Raw genomic sequence first — 15,921 nt, 5'->3', positions numbered from 1 at the left:
TGCCTTAAAAGGCATCTGATATTTTTGCTGTTTTTGGGAAAACAGCAAAACTGGCGCACTTGTTGGTCTCCGGGGAAATGCATCTTTTATAGTGCTGCATTTCTGTGTCTGTGGGCTTTCATATTTCTCCATATTTTGGATTGTGTGAGAGATTTATTTTGATACATGATGTAAGGCTGGGAGGGAGGGGATTCACAGGGAAATAACAGCCATGAGGGAGTGTGTCTTCATCAAATTAGTCTTTCTAATTCAATCTGTTCACAGCACTTGGACTCTATCATGGTTTATTCAGTAAGGTGAGCATACTAATTGGGCCCCTGTTCAACTCTTTCCCTCCCTCTCTGTCTACTATTTTTTGCATGTTTGGATACATTTTTCATCACCTCTGCCTCTACCCATCCTCCACCCCTCTTCCACTTTGACTTGTCTTTGCCTTTTTTTTCTGTTTTGTTCACCTACAAATCCCCATCCTCTCCATCCTCACCTCATTCCACCCTACTGTAAAACCTCTCAACCCTTCTGTGGGCTTCTTCTCTGTCATTAGTAGATGTGGTGGACCAGCAGAGGGTGCTGAGGACAGGTTGCTTGGTGACTGGGGTGCACACTCCGCCAATCCGACGTAACAGCAAGCTGGCCACCCTGGGGCGCATCTTTAAGCCCTGGAAGTGGAGGAAAAAGAAAAATGAGAAGCTCAAGCAGAGTTCCACAGGTATGGGGAGAACAGGTGTTTGGGTGGAGGGTGAATTTATTTCCAAGTTTCCGCACACGTCCATTTATGACACCTGTAAAAAGGTTTCATACATTTTTGCTCTGTTTAAGCCCCATAGATGCAAGGGGCAATATTGTTTATACAAAAACCAGACCTGATACATTTTTAATTTTGAGGTTCCTAAATTGTGTGATTGTTATAAGAATGAAGGTGTAGGTTTGCAATGGTGTCAATTTTTTTTTTGTGATCAAATTTTTATTTTATCCTTCTTTGAAATGAAATGCAAGTAAATATACATTAGTTAAATAAGTTAGCATACCTGTACATATGTTAATATATTTACATACAGATAAGCAGAACAAAACAAAACAAAACAAAAACCCTAGATAAAACCCACTCTGGATCCACGAGCTCCAGTTCTCCATGAACTTCAATTATAATATGTAAAGGGGTACTGAAGTTAGTGGATGGACATGGTGTCAATTAAAATATTTTTCTTAGAACAAAATGCAACTTAATAAATCCTGTCAAATAAAAAAACTAAATCTGGTTACATCAAAAATCTCCTAATTTTATGTATCGTATATTACTTTTACATTCAGTTAGTCACAGTGGTAAGTGTTAGATTTTATTATTTAGAAAACATATTATCACAATCCCCAAAGTTTAAACTTTACCATACTTGAATTTATAAATTTGTAAATAGTTATAGTATTTATTTTATTGTTTTCTCAATTATGCTTTCGCTTCAGTTTAATTTAATTTTGTTTCTAGAGTGGATTTGCTAAGTTAAATTTAGTTTTTAATTTTTATTTTTAGTTGAGTTTTTATTAGTTGCTTGGAATTCTATTTCTTATTCAAAAATTCAGAAATTACTTTGTTCTTCCTTTTCTTTTCTTTTCTTTTTTTTCAGTTTTGGGGCCTCTGGGAATACCTTCGGAATAGCTTTAACTTTCAGAAAAAATTTTCTGGGTTTTTCAAAGATCAGCTTGGGAAGCAAATGTAATGGCTGGACTCAGGCTTACATCAGACAAAGCTGCAAAACATGCATTTAATGTTTATTTTAGTATTTTAAAAATATATCTAATTTAGAAAAACTGCATGATGAGATCATAATGTTAGCACCCACTCAAAGTTTAAGAACACTGATATCGATTTATCCCGAGTCACCTTGTGTGTCTGCTTTTAAAAGCAGCATTATATTTGCTAAAGACGAGACTAAATGTGATGGTCTTGCTGTAATGGAGACTGCTATTGAAGGAAGGTGACTCAAATGAATGAATGAATGTAATTTAGGGAAATCACAGATGATCACATCAGAGGTCTGCTGCAGTGTTTTTTAGTCCACCCCACTGGTAACTGCTCTAACTATACTCACCTGGACACCATCCCCAGTTAAGCTGCAAACTAATTGGTTATCTCGTAAACACAGAGATAATTTAGCAGAACCTAAAAACTGTTTTTATTTAGCCTTATATCATATGTGTATATTCTTTGGCAACAATAAACTAAATGAAATAAGTCCTTCTTTGCTTAACTGCATTAATCTCCATTCACAGATGTAGCATTATCGAGTGGCCTTCTATGCCACGACCTGAGCTCCCCCACCCAGGGCTGCTGCTCAGATGGTGGAGTCTTACTTGGAGGATTCGGGGGACCATTGAATTCAAACCTCACAGTAAGCAGCGTGGAATACCTTGGTCCTGAGGAGGAGCATCCCACTTCAGGTAGAACAATCCCTTGCTGTACTCGGTGTAAACTAATCAATGGACATTATAGTACTACAAAAGCAACAGATGGGGGGGGGGGGGGGGGGGGGGGGGGGTGAAGTGGCTGGATGTCTTCACTCCAGAATCAGAAGATCAATATGATATGGTATAATGTTGCTGCAATTTGATAAAATGTCTGAAACCTGTCTGGGGAAAAAGGAGGAACTTTATTTTGTTACCTTCCCACAAAAGCCGACTAATGCATGTTGATTGAGGCTTGAATTAGATGCAAACATTTTGGTATGTTTGCGTAATCCACATTGCTGGCTATCTCAGATTAAACTGAGACACTGGTCTGTGGACCAATTTTCTACACACTGTACCAGTAGAGGGCAGCAAAGACAAGTGGATGCTAATCTCTGATTAGCCCTGACAGGTCTACAATAAATACAAAAATACAGAAACCCTCTGAATGCATTCACATGTTTGAAATAGGTGCAACAAATGTGTTCATTTTTTAAAATTTTTCAAAGAGAAATTCTGACAGATTTTGAGTGACAAGTTTTTAAATTAGGTCGACAGTGATGATTTTTCTTTTACTTTGTGTTGATTGGGTTTGTCCACACATAGTAATTATAACCGCCCTATAAACTAACATAGTGGCATGAGCATCCTAACTTTTAAAACACTCCCTTTGCAGACTGTTTCTAGCATTTGGAATCCATTAAACTGTGACTTTTTAAAATAGATTTTCTGTGCCGTGAAACGCTTTGATTGAATAAATACTTTTTTTTTCCTCCTTCTTTAACGTTCTTCAGTAGCAGCCCCTCTCCAAGACTGTGAACGGGTGGAGGAGAATGTACGACTACCGGAAGAGGAGAGCGATGAGGGGGTGCACCCTGCGGGGGATTTACCTGAAGGACTGCAGGACATGGGAGAACAGATGGAAGAAAGATCAGAGGAAGAGATTCTTCCAGGAACGTCCCCACCACAAGTACCTCCAAAGCTTTTGCCCCAGCTGAGTACTGGAGATGGTAAGTGCTGAGAGGCTTTTTTATGCAGTTAAGTCACATAGAGTGCTGTGAAAAAGTATTTGCCCCCTTCCTAAATTCTGTATAAAGCATCCTTATACATCTTGAACTGTATCCTGATAAACCCTTTTTAAAGACTGAATATACAGTTGAAGAGAGATAATAAGAAAAGTCATTTATTTTTAATAAGTGTAAATGTGATGTGAATGTATCCTTTAGAGTCACAACATCTCAATGCAATTAAACACACCACTGGGCTATTTTAGGAAGCTGTGCTCAGCAGTGCTTTCCACCTCCATCGACACTCAGTGGATGAAAGAACTGCTTCCTTTACTCAAGTAGAAGTACCAGTACCACTAAAAATAATAGTTGCGCATTTATATCTGAACTAGTAAGACGTGTTAAAGTAGCATGTTACTGTTTTAGGTGGTCGGGGTGGAGTTACCTTCAACTCCTCTGCGTATGCAGCTGGGCAGAAATCATTCAGCAGTGCTGTGCCAGGGGGGTCAAGGTGCTTCAAAAGAGCCAATTAATCTGAGGGGTGTGAGATGAAGAAAAAAGAGAAAAGTTTTACTACACAAATGTGAACCTTTTTTTTATGCATCTGCCTTATCTTTGCTTTCTTTGAAATATTGCATAATATTACTTCTTTGGGGGCAGCACTGCTGCCTCACAGCTAGAAGGTCTATGTTTGAATCCACCTTGGCCCGGGCCTCTCTGTGTGGAGTTTGCGTGGGTTTCTTCCAGGTATTCCAGTTTCCTCCCACAGTCCAAAGACATGCACTTACTGGGGTCAGGTTAATTGGTGATTCTAAATTTCCCATAGGTGTGAATGGTTGTCTGTCTCTCTGTGTTAGCCCTGCGACAGGCTGGCGACCTGTACAGGGGGTACCCTGCCTCTTACCGTATGACAGCTTGGATAGGCTCCAGCCCCCCCCGTGACTCTTAACAGGAAAAGTGGAAGAGAATGGATGGATTACTTCTCTGGGTTTCAAAAACTCATTTAGAATGCACAGTTTTGGTGATGTTGGGATATCGCAATTAAAACATGTGGATAATTCCTCACATATCCTCTGCCAGAACCTCTGAACAGGTGTACAAGAAACTGTGCATTCTAGGTGATTTAAGTGAATTAAACATGGAAACAAATATATCACACATAGTTCTTACTACCTTATGCATCGCTAAGAAAACTATCCTCATGAATTGGAAATCAAAAAATGATTTATGCGTTACTCACTATAAGAATCTACTTTTAGACCACATTAGTCTGGAAAGAATGTCTGCCACCTCTAAAAATCAACTGGCAAAATTTGAATCTCTCTGGTCCCCACTGATCAGCTCCATCGCATGATGGGGGTGACGAGCTGTGGTCTGGTTTCATGGCGCACCCGGTAGGTGGCTGGGGGTGGGCGGGGGGGGCCTGGGTGTCTGATGGCTCTGGCCTGGAGGCGGTGGCTACCGTTTTGTGGTTTCTGTGTCCGGGCCCTGGTTGTTGGTGGTGGGGACTTGGATGGTGCTCTTATGGTCGTGGGGTGTGGGGGTCGGGGTCCCGTGGGGGCGGTGCTGGCCCCGTCCGGGTGGCCGGCTTCCTCTGTGGGGGCCGGGGTGCGGGGGTCGGGGCCCTGGTGCCCGGGGCCCTGGTGCCCGGGGTTGCCCGTTTCCTGGCTGGGCCCCTCCCTGCGCTGGAGGGGTCTGTGCCCCCTTGGGCGCGCCGCCGTGTGGGGTGGGTTGGCTGTGTCGGGGTGTCTGGCTGGCATTCCGGGATTCTGGGTGCCCTCCCCCATGGGGTGGTGGGGCGCTCAGGTGAGGGAGCAGCAGTTGCCCCACACGGGGCCGGTTGGTTCTGACTCAGGACCACTGTGTGCGTGTGTGTGTATGTGTGAGTATGTATGTGGGGGTGTGTGTCTGTGTGTGTGTGCGTGTGTGTACGTGCGTGTGTATGTGTGCGTACGTGCGTGTGTGTGTGTGTGCGATATTTGTTGTCCTTTGTATGCATGTGGGGTGTGTGTTGTGTCCTGTTTGCAGTGGGGGCAGTGGGTGCCGGCCTGGAGTACGGTGGCGTCCTGGGGGTGCGGTCACTTCAGGCCCTGGACCTGCCTTCCCTGGGCTGCGGGGGGGGTGTAGGGAACTGGGGTGCCTAGTGAGCCAGTAGCTAGCTGGCTCTCTTCCTCCGGGGGGTAGTCCTCTGCCTCCCGGTCATATTTATCCTGGCCCCTCCCCTCCTCCCACTCAGTTTAACATCACATTATGCACACATAGGTTCTCGGGGGTGGGGGGCTCGTGCTGCAGTGAGTAGGGCCATCACCTCGGCTCTGCTCGCTGTGCTGCGTGATGTCCCACTCCTCCTTTTTTAATTGCATTATACAGCTCACAACACATCATAGTACATATAGGGCCTTGGGGGGCAGGTGTGTCACACAGTGGTTAGTGGGTGGCACTGCTGAGGTGGCCCCACTTGTCTGTTCACTGCTGCCTGCACCTCAATTTTATTTACATTTTAGACATTGAGGGCCTTGGGGGGACGGTGTGGATGGGCGCTGTTATTCAGTGCTCATATTACATCTGTCCCTCCAATTTTAAAAGCACTGTAGTTTTCACACAGCCATACACATTCTTCTCAGTACATACATTCACATCACCCCCCCAACACGCTGAGTGGGAGGAGGGGGCGGGCGGGCCTTCTCACACCCCGGTTCCATGCACCCCGCCTGGGATGGGGACTGGCTCATTGTTCGGGGCTGGGTTGGCTGCTTCCCTGGGTTGCCGCTGGCTTGGTGCTGGTACCCGCTCTCCCACATTAGGTGTCCATGTATGTTACATGTGCGTATGCATGAGTGTGTGACTGGTGCATGCGAATGTGCGTGCGTGTGTATGTGCGTGTGTGTACATGAGGGAATGACTGGTACGTGTGTGTGTGTGTGTACGTGCGTGCTTGTGAGAGTGTGTGTGTGTGGACAGCTGGGCCTGGGTTGGTGGCTTGCCAAGCCTTGGCACCGGTGGGACACGGAGGGTGGGAGTTACCCCTCCCTACCGCTCCACGCTGCTCCCCACTGGTCGTCACTGCCGCCCCTGGGGTGTGGGTGCCCGTGGGTCCCGGGATGTGTGGCCGGATGTCTCGGCATGGTTTTTGGCCTGCTCCCTTGGCGGCCGTGACCTGGGGGTGGCTTGGGCCTCTTTGGCGCGTGGGGGGGCTCTGCCGGGTGTCGGGCTGCTCTCGGGCGCTTGGGGCCTCGGGGGCCGCATGCCTGGCTCGTGCTGGGGGTGCCGGCCTGCCGGGGGGGGTGGGCTGCCCGTCGTCTCTGGCTCTCTGGACTCTAGCCCCTGGATTGTGGGGGTTCCGTCTGTAGCCTCCCTCCTTCCTCTTCTGTGGAGTGTACGCGGTTGCCATCGGGATGTGTGGCCCCAAGTCTTCTGAGCTCCTGTGCTGTGGATGGCCTGGGTCCCCTGGGTCCTTCCCTATCTACCTCTGGATCGCGGGGGGCATGGTTGCAGTTTCTCGCCCTCATTATCGAATACATTGCATGACAAGGCGCATACACACACATTACTACAAACAATAAACTTGTGTGTGTGTGTTTGTGTGTGTGTGTATATGTAGGTGCATATGGGTGTGTGTATGGATGTGTGTGTGTGTGTGTGTGTGTGTGTGAGTATATCAACCCCTTTTATTTTTTTTTTATTTTTTTTTATTTTTTTTTTTTTTTCTATCTCCTTTCTTCCTTTTCTCCCCCCCCCCCCTTTTCTCCCCCCCACCTCTTGTTCTTGCCCCTTCCTTGTTGCCTGTCAGACTTGGCATGAATAACTAAATAAAAAGATAAATAAATAAAAATAAAATTGCAAACATTAACAAGAAGAGCCTATAGGAAACATATAGAGCTGTTCTTGTCAAAGCAAATATGTTTGGTACATCAGTGCATTCGGATCATCATTCCGATTGTGAAAGATGCCAGACATGACAGGCTAAAAAAAAAAAAAAAAAAAAAAAAAAAAACTCATTTAGACCTTTTGAGGACAAATGCCTGTTTAGTGGAACAACTAACAAGTCATAGACATCGAGGCCCTGTTTTACTTCAAAAGGTGAAACATTTCCAATCCTATCAGTCCTGTAACTGAACAGCTCGCCAGCCTGTTGCAGGGCCAACACAGAGAGACAAACAACCTTTCACACTCACATTCACACCTATGGGCAATTTAGTAAGTGCATGTCTTTGGAATGTAGGAGGACACCCACACAAGCACATGCAAACTCCACACAGAGGGAGGGAGGGGCCTGGGCCCAGGTGGAATCGAACCCAGACATTCCAGGTGTTATTTTAACTGTGAGGCAGCAGTGCTAACCATTGTACCACCGTGCTGCCCATTAAATAAATGATGTAGTAAAAAAATTGCAGTATTTATCTATTGAAATGTCATTCATTTAAATTATGAATTATCACCAAATGTAAACAAACAAAACAAAACAAGGTTGGTTCCTTTCTTCAGAGTCACCTCAGCCTCAAACTCAACACTTCTGTGGAAACACTGAGTTGAACCACATTTTCAGACACTTGTTTGTTTGTTTTTCTAATGCACCCCTGAATGCTCCAGACAAGCAAGCTGCCAAAACCACTGCTATTACAGAGGCGCTCACACTTCCCCACGATCATTTAATCGAGTGCATTTGATTAGCAGCACCTGGCTGCTACCCACCGTCTTAATTCCTGTGGAATCAGTAAGGGTGTGCTTAGTTTTTCACACACTGCTTCTGCATTTAGGGTTAATTTTTGTTAAATAAATAATGGCACGGTGTAATATGTCATGTGTTCTCATTTGCCTAGATCTGCTAAAGACTTTATGAATTTTTTTGTGTCCTGCAATATTAAATGCTAAAACTAAAAGAGAGTGGACTTCTTTTTCACATGACTGTACAGTGCAATAAAAACTGCAGAGTACAGATCTTAATCTCACTTTTTTTTTTTTATGCAAGAAGTCTTTGCAAAAACCTTTTTTTCTCCAGACATGCCAATCTCCTCTCAGATTTGGCAGATGTGTCAAGTGTACAGGAGAGTCTAAATTCTCTAAATTGCTCTAAATACCAGTGAGGATTTAAAAAAAGTAAAATTAAGAAAAGATTAATTAACCTGCTGATCTTCTGTTAGATTCAGGTCCTGTGTCACTCCCTGCTCACCTGCCCAACTCCTACCTCCCCAAGGAGCCTCTACCCAGGGCCACAGAAAGTCTGGCCTCAATGACCCTGCCACTAAGAGGGCCTCTGGCCAACTCCTCAGGGTCCCCACATCTAGGCAATATGATACATCCTCCCATGCCCCCTAGCTGCATTATGGAGGAACTGCAGAGAGCTTTCGCTTCCAAAAACAGACAGGAGAGGTGAGTCTTTGAAGTGACCCCAAACAGTTGTTTTACATGGGATTTTGCCTTTTACTATATTTCATCACTGTTATATTATATCGTCCTACCCCCTATTTCAGTGTCAAGTTATTTTCAGACTTTATTGTAATGTAGTATACTTTGTGCTGTGATAGTATTGTGGAATTATAATGGCCTCTAATTTCTTCAGATAAAGTGTTGCTTTGAGGAATGAAATCCACTGTCCACATCCTCCCTGTGTGTCCTCAGCGTCCATGAAGGGTGTGAGCAGGGCTCACCCCCACGCCTGTGGTGCTCCGATGGGCGGCTCTCCCGTTCCTGCAGCTCAGAGAACCAACACACATTGTCTCTGGGGGGGATCTGTGTGGGAGTTGGGGGGTCTGACTGGCCCAAGAAGGAGGCAGAGGAGAATAAGGAGAACGTGCGGCTGGACCAGTGCTTCTCCAACACCTCAGGCCTCCCCACCGACTTGGACGGCTGGAATGAGTCCGTCATCTCTGGTGGGTTGAAGAATTTAAAAGTGTGACTGTAGAATTTGTATGAATGCTTGCACATTCTGGTTTTGAAATGCGTGTACTGGTTTAAAAAGAAACCATCATACTAAGATTGACATTCTTACATTTATTTAATTTGAGGATTTAATAATGGAGGAACTTAAACCCTGTTACAATGTTACTGCGCTGTGTTTGAGAGCAGCAAGTATAGAGATGCGGTCAGAAGTTTATATCCACTCATCATGGGTGTGAATATCAGGGCAATTTCAGGTTTTTAATGATTTCTTTGAACTGTTGTTTTTCCAGGCTGGAATTATTGTACAGCATACATCTTTAATGACTTTAAAAAACAAGAATTGGGCACACAAGTTTGAGTTTATTTAGGATTTTCTTTAATCCACACAGAGTCAAAAGTATACATACAGGGTCAAATATATATAAACACTCACTTAAATCTTTTAATAAGCGGTGCTGAAGGTTCTACAATGCCTTAACTAGACAAGGTCAAGGCCTATTAACCATCAACCTCTTGTTAGTGATCATGATTGACTACCACTGGTAGTTTCTTTTTGCCAGCATATAAAGGATTTGTTTGACAACATTCAGTGGATCGACCAATACTTGGAACAATGGGAAAGCCCAAGGAACTGTAGAGGAATTGTAGATTTACAAAAATTGGGAAGGTCTCTTGGAGCCATTTCTAAGCAACTGCAGGAGTAAACGTGAGGCTTTTAAACCTAACAACACTGCATTATCAAACATGGCAGCGGTAGTATCATGCTCGGGGGGTGTTTTGCTGCCAGTGCGACTTGTACATTGCACAAATTGAATGGAGTAATGAAGAAGGAGGTTACCTCCAAATTCTTCGACTTCACCTCAGATCAAAAGCTAGACAGTTGAAACTTGGACTGGTTTTGGAATGGATATAGCAGGCTAACAATAAGCTTCTGGAATGGCCTTTCCAAAGCCCAGACCTCAATCCTATTGAAAATTTATGGACTACACTGAAAAGCCGGGTCCATGCCAGGAAACCAACCAAATTAAACGAACTCTATCAATTCTTCCTAAAAGACTGGCCAAATATCCAGCCAGAATTATGCCAGACGCTTGTTGGTGGCTACCAAAGCGTCTGGTTGAGGTCCAACTTATTAAGGGATCTTTAACCAAATATTAGTGGGGGTGTGTGTATATATTTGAGCCTGTATGTACACTTTTGACCCTTGGTGGATTAAAGAATATCCAAAATAAAATCAAACTTGTCCACACAATTCTTGTTTTTAAAGTTATTGAAGACGTATGCTGTACAATCGTTCCACCCTGGAAAAAGAACAGTTCAAAGAAGTCATTAAAAGCCCAAAATTACCATGACATTCAGGCCCATCATGAGTATACATAAACATCTGACCACAACTGTAAACCCATCCATACCACCTGGCCTCAGGTTTTGCTGCTGGCTTAGGCTCTGTGGCTGCATGTTCAACTTTAGCCCAAAAAGAAAGGTTTATCTTAAAGATCATATATAATTATCATATAGACAAATGAAGTAATATGTCGTAAAACTATTTTCTCTGCAGCTTCATCTTGGCATTTGAATAATGCTTGAATGTCCAGTAATGTTTCAATGTCCGTTTTCACTTTGCTGCCACTCTATAGTTGTCACAGTGACCTAAATCCTGTTGTGTATGATAGGGAGTCATTCCTGCAGTGGTACACATAAAATGCCTTTACCAATATGTAATGTGTCATACTATATAGCAAAACACCAAATATGTTTCTGTCCAAATATTTCCAAATGCCACTGTAAACAATTATCTGTTAGTGTGGAGGTTTGGATGAGATGAGGTAGCTATTGGCAGCCATTGTTAGGATATGAATAGGAAGAAAACCCCTGCAAGGATCTCCAAAGTTTGAAGATAAGTGACAGCATTCTGTGTTTTAATGCTTGCATGCGTGGATTTAGGCACACTTCCTCGCAGGCTAAGGAAGGAGTTGCTGGCTTTCAAACTACGAAACAGGCCCAGCAAGCAGGAGCTTGAGGACAGGAATATCTTCCCAGCAAGGAGTGATCAGGAGCGCCAAGAAATTCGCCAGCAGATTGAGATGAAACTTGCCAAGTAAGCTATGAGATATTCTTTTGACTGCCGTCTGTGGAGTATTAGTGATTAATTTGTCAGAATACCTGAAACAAACATCCTTAATATCGTTGTGCAGTTTCCATGTAATTTATGGTGTAACAGTGTACTGTAAACCCAGGAAACATCTGGGCAGTGCTGGGTAAACTTATATGCTTAATTGTCTCAGTTACACAACAGCTACAGTAAGAGTAGGTGGAGGTGTGAGGTAAACATTGGTTCTAACTGGATTATCTGAGTCTTTTGCACAGACTTGATTTATCTTGCACAATCTGCTCAGATTGCTTATGTCTAGTCCTTTTTTTTTTTTACTAAAGGCCGGTTCTTATTTTTGGAATGTTTTGTTATTTCCAATCTAGCCCTTTATAACTAAAACTTAGAGGTTACCCAGAGGAGTAACAGTATGTCTATTCAAACCAGGCCAAACAGAATCAAATCACTTAATTTATTCCACTCAAGAAATATGCACATGTACCGGAAATTCCTAGATGCTTTCATAAAGCTGCCATTCTTCAGCTTTCTGGAGTACAGCAAGTACAGGCAGACAGCGCTTCCAGGAAATGTCTTTGCACAAAAGTGCTGCCGGGACATTAATAGAACTGTTGTTGTGTTTTTTTTGTTGTTTTTTTGGTTTTTTTCGAATGCATGTGAGAAACTTGATGTTCAGACACTAACAGCAGAGGTCTCATGTCACAAGTCTCAGGCTCTTTAACGCAGGCGTATCAAACAGGGGCACGGCACAGCGTTGCATAACCTACTGTGCAATAACTCGCAGCCAAGCACAGAGTGCCACCCACACTTTCTAAAGAACAAGATCTACTGTCTGTCTGCGGGAGAACTAATAATACTCCCTCCTCCTCGTTTTCTTAGATTTAGTGGAGGAAAATATCATCTTTATTTGTTTCAAAGTGTTCACAAGCAAAAACAGTATACATAAAGGTGAAGATGGAGCGTGACTGTAGTTTACGTAAGTGCGACCAGGGTCCATATTTCAAGACAAAGAGGTTTCACTTGTAGCACAGCAGTGAGAGAAGCTGCTTGTTATATAAAGACCTAGATACAGAGCACTGGCTTCAACTGAAATACTTCTTTTGATTTATTGCTGTCTAAATTCTTTACAAGAATAAATGGTTGATTTAAGGAGGGTCAGTGAGGATACCTCACCGGGAGCAGCTTTATTTGTGGGAATCTCTTCACTGCCCAGGTTTGTAGAATAATCCAGGCTAAATACAACTCATATGAGTTAAATGGAGGGGGGGGGAAATGTATCCCTTGGTACTCAAGCTGAATGATCATCCATTGTGTCAGTGATAGATGACCTTTCTATCTTTAGAAACGCCCCACCTGGCTCTTGTGCTGCAGCCATACTGTGCTGTTTCTAATCTTAGCTCCTGACACTGTTCAATAATGCATTTCCCCATGCACTCCCTCCTCTCCATAAATGTCGGGGAGTTATATCAGCAGAAATAATGGCAGGAGGAGGAGGTGGGGGGTGGGGGGCTACTGTACTTGAAACAAGAAGGAAGCTTGGAATGGCCAATTTTGTCTCCTTGTTGCAGTTGGCAGCTGAAACAAAAGACCGAGCGCCTCTATCACCCACACATGGGTGTTTCTATTGTTTGGATTTCTTTATCTCTCCTCTGGCTGGCATAGTTAAGCTTTCTATTTTAACTCATTTTATTGCAAACATCTCAAGTGTCGAATGGAGATCCCTAAATCAATGGGTGTTTATGCGTCACTGTGGTATTCTGGGGGATACCTTTTAAAAATCTTACTTTCTCTAGTTGGGAAAGCAGTGGGTGAAGGAGCGGTGCAGTGAGTCAGTGTGTTGTCTCATCCGCGGATATTCTTGGTTACCCCAAATGAAATATCTTGTCACTTGAGAGCAGAAGGGTAAGGTAGCTTTTGTGATTCATATATCTCACAAGGAAATGTGATTTGTCCACCAAAATAGTATCTGATATTGACAGTGAGCTGTAAATTATTCAACTCACCCACAAAGACAAAAAAAAAGGGGTCTGTTTCTAAAAATAGCCACAGATTCTGCATAAAGCACATACGGCTCTTAGTGGAGTAGTGAGATCCCTTCCCGTGTGTTACTAGGCAGAAGACAGAGTTTGTGCAGGAAGACTATATTGTCTTAAGGATACCAAGTATTGTTGCTAAGCAACAAGGCGACCGGGTCAATAATACAGTGGCTGGTCGCATTCACCAGAGCTTTGGAAGTGATATTTCTGTGTCATGTGTTTAAAATGTAATATCCTCAGAGCTGCAGGAACACTTTGTCTTTGTTTATCGCCGAGTCGTGAAGCAAAGGAAAGCATCTCGCTGGGCTGTTTCCCACCTGATGAGGTTTAAAGACAGCCGCATAAAACATGCATGATTTCATGAGGGGAACGTCACCCAAATTATATTTTAATAATGGAGGGGAAACTTAATATGTCATGTATATAATGATGGGATTCCTATATTCAGATGTAGCAAAAATGCTGTAATCACTGTAGAAAACTTTCCGTTTTTTTTGTTCCATTTCTAATTGTACGTCTCAGAGGAGAATCCACTAAGGAAGTCGAGCTATTAAATAATTCCTCATGCTACTCCATGTGCCGTGTCTAGTCACACATGTTAATTAACAAAGACTTGTCGCTTGGCTGTACTCATTATCCCATGCAGCGTTGGGTAAAAACACAGCAGTTGAGAAAAAAAAAATCACACACCAGATTTCTCAGCCTTCTTTCTTTTCTCTGCCAGAGTTGTGTCCCTTAAATAAAAGGCACGTAAAGAAAATAAGCTCATGCTTAATGCTCATTACACAGAGAGCTGTAAAAGTTTGCGTATGAATGGGGGGGAACAGTTGTTCCACAAATATGGTTTTTAGTTAGTGCAAGTCTCATTTCAGTTGTTTTAATAGACTTTTAGAAGAATATAATAATTTAATTGGCTGTTATGTGCCCATCTACGCGGTGATAAACATATATAACCACGTTCAGCTCATTTCATGTGACCTAACTTTGATCTGTTACACAACAAGAACTATAAAGTGTCCAAATATTGGTTTGGCCAAAGGGATGAAGAGAGACCTTTCTACCCTCTCTGTCCTTTCCACCTCTAGAGATGCACTGTGATGTGTGCCTCATGCTGTCTGAAGCTGAGCCCTTTGGATAAATAATAAATATGTGCAGCACAAAGTACAGAGGCACAGAGATTGTGGCAAAAAAATATTGAACTTCGGGGACCTTTTGGACTCTTTGATGGTGATGGGTCAGCATGTGGCAGCTGAAATTTAGTCATTTGATCACCGAACAGAAGCGTTATAGAGCACTGTGAGATTGCATTATATCACAAAATAAGTTTCTGTGTTTTGGAACAATTTCTCTTGGTTTAAAAAAAAAAAAACTTCTTAAATTGAATTTAACTGATGCAACAAAGTGGGTGAGAGATGACTGTGGCATTGGTCCAGCGCACATCAGGAGGAGGCTGGGGATGCCGTTAGCAGGAGCCCGCTAAGCTCCGCCTTTACTAATTTCACATGCAGTAACCAGGGAGACTGGGGGAGTCGCGCTCCAGCAGCCCATCACGACCCAGTAGAAAAGCCCGTGCAGCGAGTAGTAGAAAGGAGTGCCTTCGCTGCCGCGGCGGTGTACACTAAATACTACCGCTTCTGAGATGCAGCATACTGCAATTGAGAAATAATTAGGTGGTGGAATTCCCAACAAAAAAAGGGGGAGAATTAGCTTCGCTGATTATTCCAGATGTGGGGAGCTCCTCTGCCGAAGTATCACAGCCGCGGTTTGGATGCGAGATGGAAACATAGGGGATTCCTCTCGAGAACGCGCACAGTGAAGAAGCTGCAGCCTGTTTAAAGAGAATAGGACGGACAGTGAAGTGAAAATGGTTCAAAACGTGGTTTTGGTGTTTCTCCGCAGGAGGCTGAGTCAGAGACCAAATGTGGAGGAACTGGAGAGTCGGAACATTTTGAAACGTGAGTTCAAACCCTCCAAACTACTCCGAATATTTAATTTACAATGAAGATGTGTCTTATAGGAGGCACGTCGCATTTAATACTTCACAGACTGCCCAGCGATGTACATTATTCAGCACATAAAACAACGCATGAGTGCACATGCCTTTTCTGGGTGAATTTTTAAATGAGCCGTTTTCACTTCCTCAGAGAGAAACGACCAGACTGAGCAGGAGGAGAGACGGGAGATTAAACAGCGGCTAAACAGAAAGGTGAGCCTTTATTATTTATTAAAATACATGGTTACTTTAACACAAACAGCAGACGGTGACAAATGTTTGGCACCTTCTTGTCTGTTTCAGCTCAACCAGCGGCCCACAGTGGATGAACTGCGGGACAGAAAGATTCTCATCCGCTTCAGTGACTATGTGGAAGTAGCCAAAGCTCAGGACTATGACAGGAGAGCGGACAAGCCCTGGACTCGTCTCTCAGCAGCAGACAAGGTGCGGATAATG

At 43.6% G+C, this 15,921-nt stretch overlaps 1 protein-coding gene across 2 annotated transcripts in view; it reads left to right on the top strand.

Annotated features, from left to right (window-relative positions):
• The window catches only part of phactr3a (phosphatase and actin regulator 3a), a 35,540-nt gene that overhangs the window by 18,066 nt on the left and 1,553 nt on the right, over positions 1-15,921 (top strand). The window contains exons 2-10 of one of the 2 annotated variants that reach the window (XM_030732852.1): positions 545-709; positions 2,269-2,436; positions 3,240-3,452; positions 8,591-8,819; positions 9,069-9,319; positions 11,274-11,427; positions 15,372-15,427; positions 15,617-15,678; positions 15,769-15,909. In XM_030732852.1, the coding sequence (XP_030588712.1) occupies positions 545-709; positions 2,269-2,436; positions 3,240-3,452; positions 8,591-8,819; positions 9,069-9,319; positions 11,274-11,427; positions 15,372-15,427; positions 15,617-15,678; positions 15,769-15,909 (1,439 nt within the window). Of the gene's footprint in view, positions 1-544; positions 710-2,268; positions 2,437-3,236; positions 3,453-8,590; positions 8,820-9,068; positions 9,320-11,273; positions 11,428-15,371; positions 15,428-15,616; positions 15,679-15,768; positions 15,910-15,921 lie in introns of both variants that reach the window. The other variant, XM_030732851.1, reaches the window with a different exon arrangement.

Source organism: Archocentrus centrarchus, chromosome 7, assembly GCF_007364275.1.
Source record: "Archocentrus centrarchus isolate MPI-CPG fArcCen1 chromosome 7, fArcCen1, whole genome shotgun sequence".
In the NCBI taxonomy this organism is placed as follows: Eukaryota; Metazoa; Chordata; class Actinopteri; order Cichliformes; family Cichlidae; genus Archocentrus; species Archocentrus centrarchus.
The sequence above is the reverse complement of the archived record's forward strand: the minus strand, read 5'-3'. Positions and strand labels throughout refer to the sequence as shown.